The 17,364-nt window shown below is 38.4% G+C and overlaps 1 protein-coding gene across 3 annotated transcripts in view; it reads right to left on the reverse strand.

The window, feature by feature from the left end:
• Positions 1 to 266: 266 nt before the first annotated feature.
• IQGAP2 (IQ motif containing GTPase activating protein 2) overlaps positions 267 to 17,364 on the reverse strand; it is a 313,423-nt gene continuing 296,325 nt past the window's right edge. For all 3 annotated transcript variants that reach the window (XM_032157013.2, XM_058440783.1, XM_058440784.1), the window contains 6 exons: positions 15,186 to 15,273; positions 12,950 to 13,162; positions 10,473 to 10,633; positions 7,687 to 7,824; positions 6,280 to 6,388; positions 267 to 1,190 (listed from right to left, as the gene is read on the reverse strand). In XM_032157013.2, the coding sequence (XP_032012904.1) occupies positions 1,077 to 1,190; positions 6,280 to 6,388; positions 7,687 to 7,824; positions 10,473 to 10,633; positions 12,950 to 13,162; positions 15,186 to 15,273 (823 nt within the window). In that variant the 3' untranslated portion in view covers positions 267 to 1,076. The remainder of the gene's footprint in view (positions 1,191 to 6,279; positions 6,389 to 7,686; positions 7,825 to 10,472; positions 10,634 to 12,949; positions 13,163 to 15,185; positions 15,274 to 17,364) is intronic.

Raw genomic sequence — 17,364 nt, forward strand, 5'->3', positions numbered from 1 at the left:
GGAATCAGTACAAGGACAGAGCCAACTGACCCACCTGCAACTCTTTACCTTGTGGATCTGTTCACCTTTGAGTTGAATTTGAGAAAAACAAACTTCTACCCCTTGTTTTAGACACCAGGGTTTTGCATCTTTTCCTTACAGCAGCTTGCTCTATACTTTAACCAGTACAGCAAGAAATGTATTATCTCCTGACAAACCCAACCAGGAATCTTCCCCTACCCACCAAATGACTTTGATTTATTAAGACAACTTAAAAGCCAAATTAATGGAATTAAGTAACATTTATTTTACATAAAACAATTTCCAGAGAATACATTTAAAAACCATCTAGATACTGATTTTTTAGCATTACAAAAAATTGAGAGGCACAATTGAAGTATTCAAATAAATTGTGAGGGGTGGAGGCGGGGACTATGCTCACTATCTATGTTGTTCCTTAGTCACTTAAAGGCTCTGCGTGCAAGAGTCTTTACATGAGGCAGTAGTGCACTTTCATTTAGTAGGAATAAATCACATAAAATATATACTTTTATACAGAAAGTGTTATTGTGTTGTCATTTTCAATTACTAATAAAAACTTCATTTGAATTGCACAAAAATTCTCTTTAAAATGGATAACTCCCAGAAGACAGGGCTTAGAACTGTCTAAATAATTCATTACAAATAATTAGGTTTCCATTTATCCATAGATAAAAAAACTATGAAGAATTACATTATTCAAGTGGGACATTTAAAATTTTTTCATAGGAAAATAGGTTTACATGTTTGTCCCTAGTCAGCTAAATTCCCCACCCCCCAGCTTTAAAACAGATCACAGGATATCCAAAGTTTTAAATCAGAGTACCTATACCACAGTACAGTGTGGATATGTTTCCATTAATTCATTTTATGTCTCATTCTATTATAGTATCAAATTAGCAAAAAGGCACCTGGGTACATTCTTCAGAACAGTTTTGGTCATTAAAAAAAAAATCACACATTTATAAGCAGTGATTTCAATCGTGTTTAAAAACAAAAATATTAAATTCATTTCCGAATCCAGAGGATACAGAATCCATGAAATTTCTGCAGGCACTTCACTTTCCATAGAATTTCTTGTTCAGCAGATATATGAGAAGGTTTACATTCACTTTAACCTTATCAAACATTTTCATTACAGCTACTCCTTCATATTGCATCTGAAGTAAATCCTGAAATTGTAAAAAGCATCATTAAATCTCAACTTTGACATTTTGTGCATTTAAAAAACATATTAGAAGAATTTGTTGACAAAAGTCAGATTCAATTGACCTAATCACCTAGGTGGGGTCTAACTATGTTGCTCAGGTTGGTCTCAAACTCCTGGCTTAAGCTATCTTCCCACCTCAGCCTCCCGAGTAGCCAGGACTACAGGCACATGCCATGGCACCAGGCCATAGATGGGGGTTCTAAAACTTAAGTGCACATCAGAATCATCTGGTTAAAAACATAGGCTAGTTAAAATAAAGGCTGCCTGGGCTCCTCCCACAGGAATTTCTTATTATGTAGCTCTCTGGTGGGGCCCATTAATTTGCATTTTAATAAACTCCCAAGTGATTGTGACTTAGATGAAAGAAAACAGTTTTTTAGAATTGATAAGGGCTGTATGAAAGAAAATGATGACCATTAAGTTAATGTCAGATATATAATTATAATTTCAATTTTTAATTGAAAATGTCAAAACACAAAGTTCTGGCTAGATGCATATTCTTTAGAAAGCAGTGTTTTCTGGCTGGGTGTGGTGGCTCATTTCTGTAATACCAGCAGTTTGAGAGGCTGAGGCAGGTGGATCACTTGAGGTCAGGAGGGTGAGACCAGCTTGGCCAACATGGCGAAACCCCATCTCTACTAAAAATACAAAAATTAGCTGGGCGTGGTGGTGCACACTTGTAATCCCAGCTACTCAGGAGGCTGAGGCAGGAAAATCACTAGAACAGAGTAGGCAGAGATTGCAGCGAGCCGAGATTGCACTACTGTACTCCAGTCTCGGCAACAGAGACTCTGTCTCAAAAAACCCAAAAAACAAAAACAAAAACAAAAACAAAAACAAAAACACAGAAAGCAGTGTTTTCTAAAGTGAAGTGAGCAAGATATTCACTGGGGAGGCAAAATGAATATTAGGACTCCTGGCCGGGCGTGGTGGCTCACGCTTGTAATCCCAGCACTTTGGGAGGCTGAGGCGGGCGGATCACGAGGTCAGGAGATCGAGACCACGGTGAAACCCAGTCTCTACTAAAAATACAAAAAATTAGCCGGGCGTGGTGGTGGGCGCCTGTAGTCCCAGCTACTTGGAGAGGCTGAGGCAGGAGAATGGCGTGAACCTGGGAGGGGGAGCTTGCAGTGAGCCGAGATTGCGCCACTGCACTCGAGCCTGGGCGACAGAGAGAGACTCCGCCTCAAAAAAAGAAAGAAAAAGAATATTATATTAGAACTCCTATTTCTATTTATTTTTTCTCATTTTTTGGACTTTTTTGGTATATATGTTTTACAGCACGTTTTAGAGTACAATAGCAGAAGCATGTATACTTTACAAATAACTATGTATGGAGAGAAGTGCTCATACTATTTCCTGATGAAGTGACCAAAGTTTGGAGACCATTGTACAAAGCGGTGGTCTGCACTTCTTGATCTAGGCTACTTCTGTTTCTGTACTGAGAACAAGCCCTCATTCTTAAGTCGAACTATCATTCTGTTTTTCACTGCCAGCATATAAACAAAGGAAATCAACTCTCTTTTTAAAATAAGTAACTGGATCACACCAGCCATATGCATGAAACTAAGCTGTAACATTTCATAGTAACATAGGTACAGGAAGCCTTTCCCCATGGAAGATATAATTCCTGAGCTGTCCTGGCCCAATATCTAGGTCTCATTTTCTTGTTTCTAGCAAGGTCAGTTGTAGAAGTTGTAGTCATCTTTGAGAGAACTTTGACTCTTGACAGCTTCCTCCTCCACTTCCTCAATTACCTCTCACTTCACTCAAGAAAACCCCTACATTATTCAGATATGCTTCTAGAACTAAAATTCTATAGGGAATTGAAGTCCTTTCATCAATAATACTTTTAGCTATTTAGAGTGCAGAGGAGATTCACTTTTCCTCTGGGAAATTCAACATCTGTTAAACAAAGTCTAGTGGAAAAGAATTAAACCAACAGAGTTAGATTGAAAAGGAATGGCATATGTAGGGGAAGTAGCTGGGTCCCCAAAGTAGGGAGCAGAGAAAACATGGCTGGACTCATGACTTGAAAAGCAGACTTTAGTTTTAGCTCTGCCATTTGCTATCTTAAGACTTTGCAACATGGCATAACTTCTCTGACGTTCTGTTTCCCTGTGTGTAAATTGGGGATAACACTGCCAATTTCACAAGGGTGCTACTGGGAATGAGATATGAGATTAAGGTATATGCAAACCCTTTGTAAGCTACTCTTGTCTTGCAGGATCAACTGGAATCCTATGAGACAGGCAGCGGACTAGAGTGACGAAGAACTTGGATCCCAGCTGCATTATCTTCTATAATTATCCCAGCTAATTATCTTTCATAATTAGCTCTCTGAACCTCAGTTCTTCATCTAGGAGAGGAAGAAGGCCCACCCTGCAGTCCCTGATAAACACCTGACATTATTTTTACAAGCAGAACATATATCACATAAGTCATATCCTCCTGTTACCTATATGGCCTATAATTATAGGATATAATTCTATCCTATGGTTTTCTTTAGGAACTGAAGGGAGAATGGGCTGAAGATAACTAAGAGACATAGAGCTGTAATGTTAGAAGGGACTTTCTTTAGTCCTTTCAAACTTTGGTCCTGTTCCCGGTCCTTTACTCACAGTAAGGACCTGGCCATCATATTTCTCTTTGGCAATTTACACATTCATGCAATTGACTGAAAGCTGCATATATAAATAGAAGTCTGCCTTTACATCTGACAGCTATCAAATGCAGGGCTGGCTCCGTGGGTATGCAATCTGTGCAGCTGCACAGGGTCCCATGCCCAGGGTTTTATTCTCTTCTGTCATCATCCTAAAATCCTTAATAATTTTAAAAACAGGGTGCTGCATTTTTATTTTGCTCTGAGCCCTGCTAAGGATGTAGCCAGTTCTGATTATGCACTACTGATTTAAAAAACCCAAGACATATTGGTCGCCTGCATATAGCTAAGGATTAACATTTCACAATCCATTATGTGTATAAATGAACGGTATGAACAGCTAATCTTACTGTATACAGAATCCTTAACAAAGGAACAAGTGAAGCTTGGTTTTTGTACCAGTACTCAAAGGAAGTCTCATGGAATTATTGCTTTCTCTCTAAATACAATATAAGGTGTCTCCTGGTCACTTGTGACTCATTGGTCCAGTTGATATTGACTGGGCCTGGATAATTTCCTTCTTGGCAATCACATATGTCTTTTGCTATTTCTACAGAGGAATCACTAACCAAAGGGTATCACCGCAAGCACCTTCTTTTCTCTTCCTGTATTTATCTGTTACACAAAGTAACTGAAGACCCTAATTAGCTAAATTATTAAATGGATACATTTAGTGACATTTAAAGTAAGTTAGAAAGCAATTCTGTTTACTTAATTATACTTTCAATAATTACATAACAGCTTTCATCTTATCTCCGAATTCTAATTAACTCCATTATCTCAATGTCCTTATCAAACCCATTCAGCTCCCATTTTTCTTTTAAACTTACAAGGGCTGCCAGAAAAGAAGGGCTCTGGCACACACTCCCATGATGGGGAGGTAATTCCAGTGCACGGAGCCCTGGGCTGCACAGATAGCGAGGCCAGAATTCACATCACCCTCAGGATCTTAGTGAGACGATTCATGTAAACATATACAAAATACCTGGAAACCATTTTGTAAGTAGTTTGGGGCCCAGGTAAGAAGATGTTATTTCCATTTAAAAAGTGTTACATCAAAAAAGAAAAATAAATTACTTCTTTAGATTGATTTTGTGCTAAGGATTAAGAAGTTGCAGGTAGATGAACATTTGTCTGCAGTGCCCTCTTAACTTTTTTTTTTTTTTTTTTTTGCACAGAAACTGGATTTCTCAGTTTTCATTTATGTGTATTTGGCTTAAATGTGGCTCTTATGATAAAATAATGATAATTTATATTGCAAACACCATTTTTCTATGTATAGATATCTGTTTTGCATAATACCTTTCATTCCTGTGATCCCAAGCATTTGACAAATAGAGTTAATAAATTGACGTAAAAACTATTCTAGGGGCCAGGTGTGGTGGCTAATGCCTGTAATCCCAGCACTTTTGGAGGCTGAGGCAGGCAGATCACTTGAGCCCAGTAGTCTAAGACCAGCCTGGGCAACATGGTGAAACCCCGTCTCTACAAAAAATACAGAAATTAGCCAGATGTGGTGGTGTGCGCCTGTAGTACCAGCTACTCGAGAGGCTGAAGCAGGAGGATCGCTTGAGCCCAGGAAGTTGAGGCTGCAGTGAACTATGATTGCGCCACTGTATTCCAGCCTGGGCGACAGAGCAAGACCCTTTCTCAATGCCCCACCCCCAACCCCTCCCCCCACAAAAAAGAAAAACCATTCTAGGAAAGAGGGAAAAATGAGATCATGAAAGTTCCAGTCCTGGGCATACATAGTCTTAGAAAGAAATGCAAGTTTCCAATAAAAGGAAAATTTATAGCATTTATTTAGTAGCTCTGAATACTTTTAAATTATATTCTTTTGTCTAAGCTTTAAAATGGAAACATGGCTTAGAGAAACTGACTGCTATGGTTTGCCAGCTAGAAGCATATTAATTTCCAATCATTTGAAAAGTCGGCCGGGCGCGGTGGCTCACGCTTGTAATCCCAGCACTTTGGGAGGCCAAGGTGGGCAGATCACAAGGTCAGGAGATCGAGACCACAGTGAAACCCCGTCTCTACTAAAAATACAAAAAAATTAGCCGGGCGTGGTGGCGGGCACCTGTAGTCCCAGCTACTCGGAGAGGCTGAGGCAGGAGAATGGCGTGAACCCAGGAGGCGGAGCTTGCAGTGAGCCGAGATTGTGCCACTGCACTCCAGCCTGGGCGCCAGAGTGAGACTCCGTCTCAAAAAAAAAAAAAAAGAAAAGTCACAGCTTTTAAAAATCATCAACACTTAACAAATATTGGCAAATAAGGCTGACACTGGTTTTCTGTTAAACTTCATTGTTGTCATGAAGAGTGAGAGCCAGGGTAGCAATGTATGATCCACATATAAAATTTATCATCAATGTGCTGAAATTCCAGCAGCTTACCTGAATATTGAGTTGCACCTTTTCCATCTCAACACCAAGGAATTTTGATCTTACATCGAAAATGCCTACATCTTCAGTAGCTATGATATCGAATGTAACATTCTTAAACCTGTGAAGAAAGGAACATTCATACATGAGAAATTACAAATACAAATGTGCTTAAAGCTGAAACAAACTAATGGAATCTCAAATAATCATTTTTAAATAATGGCTTGTTGAGACAATCCTAAGGAAGTCACCAAAAACCTCACATCATCTTTCCCCCAATTCTACTCTCCAAACACTAGGTTTGATGGCTATTGTTGAGATCTGTAGCTCACAGAGTTCTGACATAGGTGCTTTATTACAAAAGAAATAGAAGATATGGTCCTTGCTCTTCAAGAGCATAAAACATAGTTGGAAATATGTGAGTCACAGAACATGAACATTATTGACCTATAGCCAATTGACTATTTCAGATGATAACTTTTATAGAAACTTCAGGCCAGGCACAGTCGCTCACGCCTGTAATCCCAGCACTTTTGGAGGCCGAGGCGGGGCGGATCAACTGGCCAACATGGTGAAACCCCATCTCTATTAAAAAAACAAAAATTATCTGGGTGGTGGCATGTGCCTGTAATCCCAGCTACTCGGGAGGCTGGGGCAGGAGAATCACTTGAACCTGGGAGGTGGAGGTTGCAGTGAGCCAAGATCGCACCACTGCACTCCAGCCTGGGCAACAGAGTGAGACTCCATCTCAAGGAAAAAAAAAAAAGAAACTTCAAAAGAGGAAGAAGCATTTTCTTCTGAGTTAGTGTTGTCAGGAGGTTTCATGGGATAAACAGAAGCCAGGCTTCGAAGGAAGGCAGGAGTTAAAGAAGAGGCAAATGCCAGTGAGTCTGGCTTCCCTTGAGATTTTAGGACAAGAAAGTGATGGAACACTGGGCTCATGACCCTTTTAAAATGAGGCAGCACGTGGTGCCTGATGTGGGGCTGTGAAGGAGGGTTTGTTTTTTCCACCACACTGAATATACACACTCACAGTATGCTTTGGAAATGGCTCTGACCCAGGGGTTGGCACAGCCTATTTTAAATGAGAAAGGTGCTATTTTGCAATGGTAGATAATTCATCCATTAAGGCCAAAAGACAGCCTTTTACTCTCATTGCTGTGACTCAGTTCTGGAGGTTCACCAATCCAAACATATTGCACAAACCACGGGAAAGACAACCACTGATCAACACTACATATGACCGACAGCACCAGATGCTGAGGCCAAGGGAAGAGTAGCCATGACAATTTGTGTATTCTTCCCTTGTCAGCCATCAGTAATCAAGGTTAAGCCTTGCTAGACCAAATGGAGCTCTCTCCAAGGCCACAAGAAATCAAATGGCATGCGTCTTCTATGCAGATTCCAGGTCACACTTACTGGTTTGTTTGAAGATCATCTATATCTAGCAGGACACCTTTCTCATGCAGCTTTGCCGCAGTGTACTTCACTGGCTTCGCTCTCTTCACCCCTTTTGGTTCTCCTTTTCCATCTAGTTTAATTGATCTCCGAGTATTTCTGACAAAATAAGAACAAACCATTTGTTGTTATGATGGCAAATGCAGAGGCTTCTAGTAGTGCAATTACCATACTCAGAGTGACATCACTGTTCATACCTGGCCCTCAGAGCACTGAATATACACCTTTTTATTTTGTGATAGTAGGTAATTTTGTCCATAGAGTGAAACTTCACTACTAAACTGTTTGAGGGGAAAGGGATTTCCCAAGTGACTGAAGTTTGTATTACAGACTAACATTTTTAATAAAACTTACACTCTATTTTCTCAGGTATATTGAACCAAGTGGCTATCTTTAGTCATTTCAGAAGTAGCTTTGGTGCAATAACATGAACTGTGTACTCCTATATAACGATATTACTAGGACTGTTTTAATCTATTTAACAAACACTATGTGGCCAGCGTTGTTCTAAGTGCCTTATAAATATTACATCACATTTCCAAAATTAACATTTCCATAGTACTTTTAAATTAATAAATTCCTTTGCTATATACTGTATCATATAGCTCTCATAACCATACTTGTGAGTCTGGTACTCTTTGTTTTTTGGGGGGGAGGTTTTTTGTTTTGTTTTGAGATGGAGTCTTGCTCTGTTGCCCAGGCTGGAGTGCAGTGGCGTGATCTTGGCTCACTGCAACCTCTGCCTCTCGCGTTCAAGTGATTCTCCTGCCTCAACCTCCAGCTGGGATTACAGGCACATGACACCACATCCGGCTAATTTTTGTATTTTTAGAAGAGAAGGAGTTTCACCACGTCAGCCAAGCTGGTGAGGCTGGTACTCTTAATTCCACCTTAAAGATGAGAAAACTGAGGCTCAAAGTTCACTGAACTGGGCTCAAGATCACACAATATAAGAGAGAATCAGAACCCAAATCCAATTCGCCTGACTGTGGATCTCGTGTGAAATGCCTTAAAGTAAATCCCTAACAATCTTATTTCTACTGAAAGTCAGCTTGACCAACTTCTTCCTTGCATGTATATGTATATATTCTTCCTTCCTTCCTATATTTAGTGTATAGTGTATCTACACTATACACTATATAATGTATATGTTTATGTAATTGTAAATGCATATGCACACTATAGTGTGTGTATATACATATTTAGTGTTTTTTTGTATATATATGTATATATATATAGAGAGAGAGAGCGTGAGAGCGAGAGAGAGAGAGAGCGCGAGAGAGAGAGAGAGAGAGAGAGAAACAGAGAGAAGCCTGAAGCAAATGAACTAAAATTCAGGACTAGTGGGATCCAAATCAATAAGGTTTAAATGTGGCTACATCCCTTTATCAAATCTTCTGCGATTTCAGCAATCCAACTTCTGGGTGTTTACTCTAAGATGTGAAATCAGTTTGTCAAAGAGATGTCTACGCTCCCATGTTCATTGCAGCACTACTCACACAATAGCTAAGTTATGAAATCAACCTAAGAATCTACTAACAGATGAACAGGTAAAGAAAACATGGTATATACACACACAGAAGAATACTATTCAGCCCTAAAAGAAAGAAATTCTGACATTTGGGGCAATGTGGACAGAACTAGAGGACATTATGCTAAGTGAAATAGGCCAGGCACAGAAAGGCAAATACCACATGTTCTCACTTATATGTGGAATCTAAAAAAGTTGAACTCATAGAAGCAGAATAAAATGGTGGTTACAGAGGCTGGAGGGTGGGGGAAATGGGGAGATGATGGTCAAAGGATATGAAATCTTAGGAGGAATCAGTTTTTTTTGAAATCTATTGCACAGTGTGGTGAATATAGCTAATAATAGTGTATTGTACATTTAAAAACTGCTAGGAGTAAATTTCAAGTGTTCTCATCACAAAAACTAAGTATTTGAGGTGATGCATATATGAATTAATTATTTCACATTGTAATAATAAATGATAACATCACCTTGTACTCCAGGAATACATAAAATTATAGTCAATTTGCAATAAAATTTAAAGGATCTATGATTAATGTAATAGATTTTTCCATACAGCACCATTTTCTCCTGCCAATTTGATGACAAGGATTATATAAAAATATTGTATTACATATTTAAATAGGTAATTAAAATTTAACTAGCATTGATCATAGTCTAGTGATAAGAATAATTACTAAGCAAAGGATATTCATTAAAAATGGCTATACTGTATATAAAAACCTATAATACTTATGCTAATGGAAAATAGACAGCTGCCAAATTTTGCCAGTTGTGTCAATAATTTTTTAAAACCATGAAGCAATTTAAAAACATTAGCTGCTCTGTGCAATTAGCAAACACCTGGCATTATCTAATATTATCAATTATATAAAATACATTCCAAAAACAAGAGATTTTAAAAATAATAGTACTTTTAAAAATCTTTGGCTAAAAAAGACAAAATGAAAGTGCTTCCCTAACTTACTAATGCTATTTGCTCAATATACAACAGGTAAGCCACTAATTCTAGTGCTGGTGGGGAATTGAAAAGCTTCCATTTACTCCTGACTTCTTAGTTCACAGTGGCAAATAATAAAACTGAGACTCTAGTTTTCGGTTAGAAGACAGAGCAAAAAGTTTTCTTCCATACCCAACCCAACTGCCTAGAAATGCAGAATTGACATCTCATAGAAATCATGACATTACAAATGAATATGACATGATTTTAACTTACTTTCTTTTTAAGTTGTCTAAACAAGTCTTTATGTAGGTATCATAATAATTGATTTGCTCTTCATAAAATGCTGCTTTCTTGTTAAGTGCATTCAGGGTCTGCTGAAGTTTTGCCAATTCAGCTTTTCGAAGCTTACGATAGATTCTTTGATTTCGAATATCCTAAAACAACAAGCAAGGGGTATCATATTTAAGCAGAAGTTTGCTTTATGATATTGCCAGTTTGGGACAAGAAGAATATCAAGCAGTAGTAAGTTGCTATTTGTAACTTGACTTGTAGCTTATCTCAGGCACCTTATTTTACTCTCAACACCACAGGGTTCCCATCCCTTTTTACTTCAGAACTGGAAAGTGTACATATTTCACTTTAAAAGACTTGTTAACATTAATTTTTCTCTTGATGGAAAGGCAAAGAAGTTATTTTAGAATAACCACACATTTAAGGAAAAACTGCGTTTTAAAAGGGGCACAAAGTAGCAGAAATGCAATTTCTTCAGACTTTTTTTTTTTTTTTTTTTTTTTTTTTAGACGTAGTCTTGCTCTGTCACCCAGGCTGGAGTGCAGTGGCCTGATCTCTGCAACCTTTACCTCCAGGTTCAAGCGTTTCTCCTGCCTCAGCCTCCTGAGTAGCTGGGGCTGCAGGCCCGTGCCACTATGCCTGGCTAATTTTTGTATTTTTAGTAGTTACAGGGGTTCACCATGTTGGTCAGGCTGGTCTTGAACTCCTGACCTCAAGTGATCTGCCCGCCTTGGCCTCTCAAAGTGCTGGGATTATAGGCATGAGACATTGTACCCGGCCTCTTCAGACTATTTTGAATATTCCTCTTTGAATAGTACTTTAAACTAAAAAGGTTTACATTTAATTGTTAAATTCATTTTTAAAATAAGAAAAGAACAAACTTTTTCATCTGACAAATATTTCTCAAGGTTTGAAAAAACAACACTGGGCTGTCAAGACTGAGTGAAAAGATTCAACATTGATAACTATTACTTGGATTTAAATAGAATTCCTAGAACATTAAGTTGCATAAGCTGCTTATAGCTTACAAGAGCTATGCTAAATTTAAACTTGCAGATATAAGTTTTTTTCATAATTCTAATTGGTAAGTTATGAAAATGTTTGACTTAAGAAAATGGTGCCTGTTTAATATTGTTTTTCTTTTGTAAACAAGTTAAAAACCATTCCCCTAGGAATTCAAATAAATACCTACATACACATACACTCCCCCCACAACTTCCCCATGCCCTTAGGTAAAAATTCTTCATTAAATAGAATATTTAGACTAGAATATTCTCCATTAAATAGAATTCTTCATATAATAGCATATTCATTAAATAGAATATCATGTCTTCATGATAGCCTTTTTCTTTTTTAAAGCAAAAGCATATATTTATCTACCCCATATTCCCAAATAGAAATATTTCTATCCCAAAACTAAAGAAAGAAATGCTATTTCCCTTGAGTCACTTGGGCTAGAAGGAATAAGCCTACTGCCAGAATTGAACATAACTTTCTATCAAAGAACAAAGCTGAGCGCATTTCCCTTCCAGAAAGTGAGAAATTTTTTTTCTGGTCATTTAACTGCCTTTAACCTCTAGATCCATATTAATTTGCATGTTTGAATAAGAAGAATGAAATATCCTTCTAACCCAAATATATACTTCCTTATCCTTGACAAACAGATCTCAGCCACTTCCTGTGATGTTTCATTGCACTAAGTTGAGATCCTTTGCTCAGGAAGTTTCTCAAGTGTAAAAATATTGGATAAGAAAACAGAAACTAATCTTCAAGTCTGAACTGCATTTAGGCTAAATTGCTTAAAAACAAATGATCAGGGACACAGAGTTCCATCTCAGTGGCAGGTTCTAAGAGCAACTGAGCTATATGACAACTAACATCTCAGGAGAAAACTCTTCCAATAGTGTTATTTTTAAAACTTTAAAGGTATAGACCAAACTTGTCAAGTACATGTTTTAGTATTTATTTCTGGTCTGTTTCAACTCTCCTAATGACTTGAAAGTGTTGTGATTGCTTTCTTTTAAAAGTCATCAACTGCTTGGGAGGCCCAGGTGGATCACCGGGTCAGGATTTCGAGAACAGCCTGGCCAGCATGGTGAAACCCTGTCTCTACTAAAAATACAAAAATTAGCTGGGCGTGGTGGTGCGCGCCTGTAGTCCCAGCTACTCAGGAGGCTGAGGCAGGAGAATCACTTGAACCTGGGAGGCAGAGGTTGCAGAGAGTCGAGATCGCACCACTGCACTCCAGCCTGGGCAACAGAGCGAGGCTCCAACTCAAAAAAAAAAAAAAAGTCATCAACTGCTTTGAAACCTTGAAAAATCTGTAACATTGAAGGGGGCAGTAACCACAGCATATGCAACCATGAATCCCTAATGCCACCTCCCAGAGTGCCCAGCACTTGAGTGGTGATTAGCAAATGTCTGCTAAGTGAAGAAGAAAGAATAATGTTTCCAAAAACCTTGGCAATCTCGTTGAGAATGTCTTGGTATTTATTTTCAGATGACACGTGTCCAGTCTGTTCCAACGTCCGAAGATTCCTCTGGATTTTCCTCTTCTTCTGCTCAAGAGGCAGCTGTGCATCTTCAATCATAGATTGGCTATGCTTCATTTCTTCTGGAGTCCTGGAATCTATCATTGCACGGCTCACCATGTCCGTGGCATGGTCTACCTCCTGAAAAGAGAATATCAAGATGCTGATTTTTCTCTGATCCTCTAATTTCACAGTTCATAAGCTACACAATGCAAGTTAATGTCAAAATGAAAGTAGTCTTCCAGCCAAAGTTCAGAGACTAGAACCGACCATGTTCTTCCTGAGTTTTGAAGTAGGTCTTTGAAAGGAATTACTTCATCTTTTCGATAGCAAGCCTTATTTGGGAAAAATTCTCAATAGCTACTTTATTGCCAAGGTGACAAATCACCATAGTAATGGACATATTTTAATGGATAACTACTACTTTATAATTCCCCAGATGGAAGGATTTCGATTCCTGGATAGGCTAGCTGAGGAAACTAAAACTAGATTACCTATTGAAATGTGGCTATGAGAACCCTGAATGTTCAGAACCCAGCTAAACTCTCACACATTGCCATGTTTATGGAGAGTCCTAAACTAAACCAACAGTAAGGCAGTCAGACAGCTTTATTCTTATAAGGGAATCACAAACCAACGACTCTGAAAAGCTTGCAAAGTTTCTTTGAGCCAAAGGGAATAAGAATATTCTAGCACATTATAAATTCCCAAGCGATGAGTAAATGAATGAATGAATGAATACTCTTTGGATAGTCTGTTCAAAGAAACAGTAACAAAAAGAGACTATTGGTCTTCCCATTTCATTGTACTAGACAATTGACTGACCCAATAGATGAAGTCTAAGGAAACTACTATTAGTTAGGCACAGTAATCTTAGACATAGGACAGGTAGGTCAACATTATTGACACAGGAACATTATTACCAGGTTAGCAGTAAATAACAAAAGCAGCAGCCAACATTGTTGAGCACTTAATGTGCGCCAGATATGGATGTACCCACTTAACATGTTTAACTCACTTAATCCTGCCTGTGAGCTGGGTATTATTATTATATCCATTTTACAGTTGAGGAAACTGTGGCACAGCAATGCTTCTAAGTGTGCAGAGTTACACACCTAGGAGGTACAGAGGTATAGTTGATCTCAGAAGTCTGTGTTCTTAGTCACTTATTCATGACACATTTAGGGGAAAATGAAAAATACTCAGTAAGGAGTAAAAATCTTTTATACTAACCTAGTATAATATTTTACCCACATTGTTTAAAACATATTCACACATTAACAAACATGTGATTTGAAGTTTTGCTTTACATTTTTTATTAAAAATTTTTAAAAATTAGAGATGGGGGTTTCACCATGTTGTCGAGGCTGGTGCTGAACTCCTGGGCTCAAGGGATCTATACACCTCAGCCTTCCAAAGTACTGGGATTACAGACATGAGCCACCATGCCCAGACTTTTATATTTTTTAAATTAAAAACTATTACAAGGATTCCTTGGCAATCAATTAAATTAAGAATGATCCAGGAACATTATGTGTAGCTCTGCTAAGAAATAGTTAATTAAATAATTAACTTTTGTTTAGGGAGCGGCAATTATTGGTACTAAAATAACAACCTTGAATTTATTTTAGAATGAACAATGACATATTTTCAAAGATGTTAATAAAAAGCTAAATGCAAGATTGTTGTGAAACCTCACTTAACGCTAACATAATGACGCTTTGACTCAGTGGGCTCAACATTTGCTTCTGAAGCATTTGGAAAACATCTTTAACATGTGAGATGCTTATTTGTTTCAAGTTAGTAAATACATAAAATGTGAAAGGTATTTTTCAATATCCTGTCAGCTAGAACTCTCTCAACTGACTTATTTGCCCATTACGATGAACATTTCCAGGCTTTGAAAAACCCAGAACTATCATCCTAGGTTAAGACAAAAGTATATTTGGCATGAATTTGGTGCTGTATTTTCTATTTCATTCCCGTTGATACTTCATACAGGTTTATATATGGCTGAACTCAGTCCACTACAGTAATAGGGAAAATTCCTTACTTCCGGACCATGTCAGATACAGTTTCTCTGAGATAATAAACATTTGGCATAAAGATTTATGAAGAAAATCAACTCCTGTCTATTATTATTTTACACTTAAAGCCAAATTACCTGTTGCGCAGTTGCTGGTGTCTCTAAGATTTCTGTCAATGTGTTCCCTGCCTGGTTCCGGATCACATCAATTATCAGCTTCTTGGTCCTTAACAAAACAGAGAAAGAGACAGACTTTCAGACTGTAGTCCTTATGCACAAAAATCTGTTTCTCCTAAGAGAGTGCACAAACACATACAATAGTGAAGCTTCAAAGATAATACCTTACAATAAAACATTCTTGCAGATATTCACCAGGTCTGCTGTAAGGCTCCTGATAGTTTATGAATGCTTGATAATCAAAGTCTGGGCTTTCTATGCTTGATGTTGTAGGATTATACTGTCAGTAACATGGGCACAAGTGTATCACAAGATTTCCTCTCTAAATACTTTTCCTTCTTTTTTAGACAGAGACTACTTTTTGATGGGCAGGGGGAGCAAGTGCTGCTGATACAGCCTGCTCCTGCAGAGTGCAGGAATGATATCTAATATTCTCCTTTCCTGACTTTAATAGCACCTAGACTTCTGGGCTGGCTTAATACCTCATAAGCCTTTAGGAGCCAGACCAACTGTTACCTTTCCTGCTATCAGAAAGCTATTAAAGAGTCTGAAGACCAGTGGGAGCAAACGTTCAGTGTGGGCTGTAGAGGCTTGGTCTGTCAGCTGACATAGCAGCGAGGAGGATGGTGTTCAAGGGCCTGAGCAACTAACAAATAGGGTTAGGTCCTCACCTTCAGGTGGAAGACAATAGAAGAGCTTCTCAGTAAACAGTAAAGAGCTGGAAAATTCTTCTGGAAGTACGAAAACCGTATGTAGGTGTTCTTTATGGCAATTGGCCACCCCTTCCTAGTGAGGGATCATGTTATGTAATTATGTACAAAGGTTTTAACATAAAAGCTAAAAGGTCAAGTTTGCTCACTTTTACATAAGGTAGAAACAGTATTATTGGAAAAGGCTCTCCTTCTAAAAAGAAAAAAAAAGGGCCGGGTGCGGTGGCTCACTCCTGTAATCCCAGCATTTTGGGAGGCCGAGGTGGGCGGATCACCTGAGGTCAGAAGTTCCAGACCAGCCTGGCCAACATGGCGAAACCCCATCCCTACTAAGAATACAAAAATTGGCTGAGCATGGTGGCGTGTGCTTGTAATTCCAGCTGCTCAGGAGGCCTAGGTGTGAGAATTGCTTGAACCTGGGAGGCAGAGGTTGCAGTAAGCTGAAATCGTGCCACTGCACTCCAGCCTGGGTGACAGAGTGAGATGCCATCTCAGATAGATATATAGATATATAGATAGATAGATAGACAGATAGATAGATAAATAGAAAAGAAAGAAGAAAAGGAAACAGACAAAAGTTTGTTTAAATTATACATACACTGGTCTAATCGACGTCTTAAGTTTCACTTTTACTGTAGTCCCACTATTGCATTTAACTTTAGTTATTTCAGAGTCATTACATGATATCACTGAATGACTAATTTTTCTTCCTAAACTCTAGCAGGAAATGTTCATGTAGCATGAAATTTAGAAATGAAAAGAAAATTTTCACATTTTGAAGGATATGGACAACTACTCCCAAATGACAGAGAAAACCCTCCAATTACAAATATATTACTTTTGAAAATAGGATAAAATCCAATAAGCCATCCGTAAACATCATTTTTGTCGTTTCCTATTTATCAGAAGTCTGTGTGAAAAGAACAATCACAATGTGTCTTCCTTGCCTCCCTTCCCCCTAGCCTTTGGAGAACCATTTCCTTTGGCCCCATGACCCTTTGCTGCTGGGGATTTACAGGCTGTCTGGGAATGCACAGCTAAATACTCCACGGAGAGTCAAAGGTGGGCTCACAGCTAATTACAGCCACGTGGGGGATGGCATGTTTCCTAAAGCAGCTGTGGCTGAGAAAGCCATGTATCCTTTCCTTCCTACACACCACCTTCCTCCAGCCATCATCATCAATGTATTAAACAGGAACACTGAGTTAAAAATAAAAGCTTTGGATGATTAAAAAAATGTCAATATAGTAACTTTCTTATTTGAAATAGTATTCTCAGAACTAATTGTGAAATAGTTTCTAGGGAACTTCTAGTTCTTTAGAGAAGCTGTGTAATGACCAAATGACTGGAGTCAGTAAAACGTGCCCCACCAAAGACAAAGAATGTTTATTTGCTCAGGAGTTGCTGGAGGACAAACTGCTCACACAGCC

Source organism: Hylobates moloch, unplaced genomic scaffold, assembly GCF_009828535.3.
Source record: "Hylobates moloch isolate HMO894 unplaced genomic scaffold, HMol_V3 SCAFFOLD_6, whole genome shotgun sequence".
NCBI lineage: Eukaryota > Metazoa > Chordata > Mammalia > Primates > Hylobatidae > Hylobates > Hylobates moloch.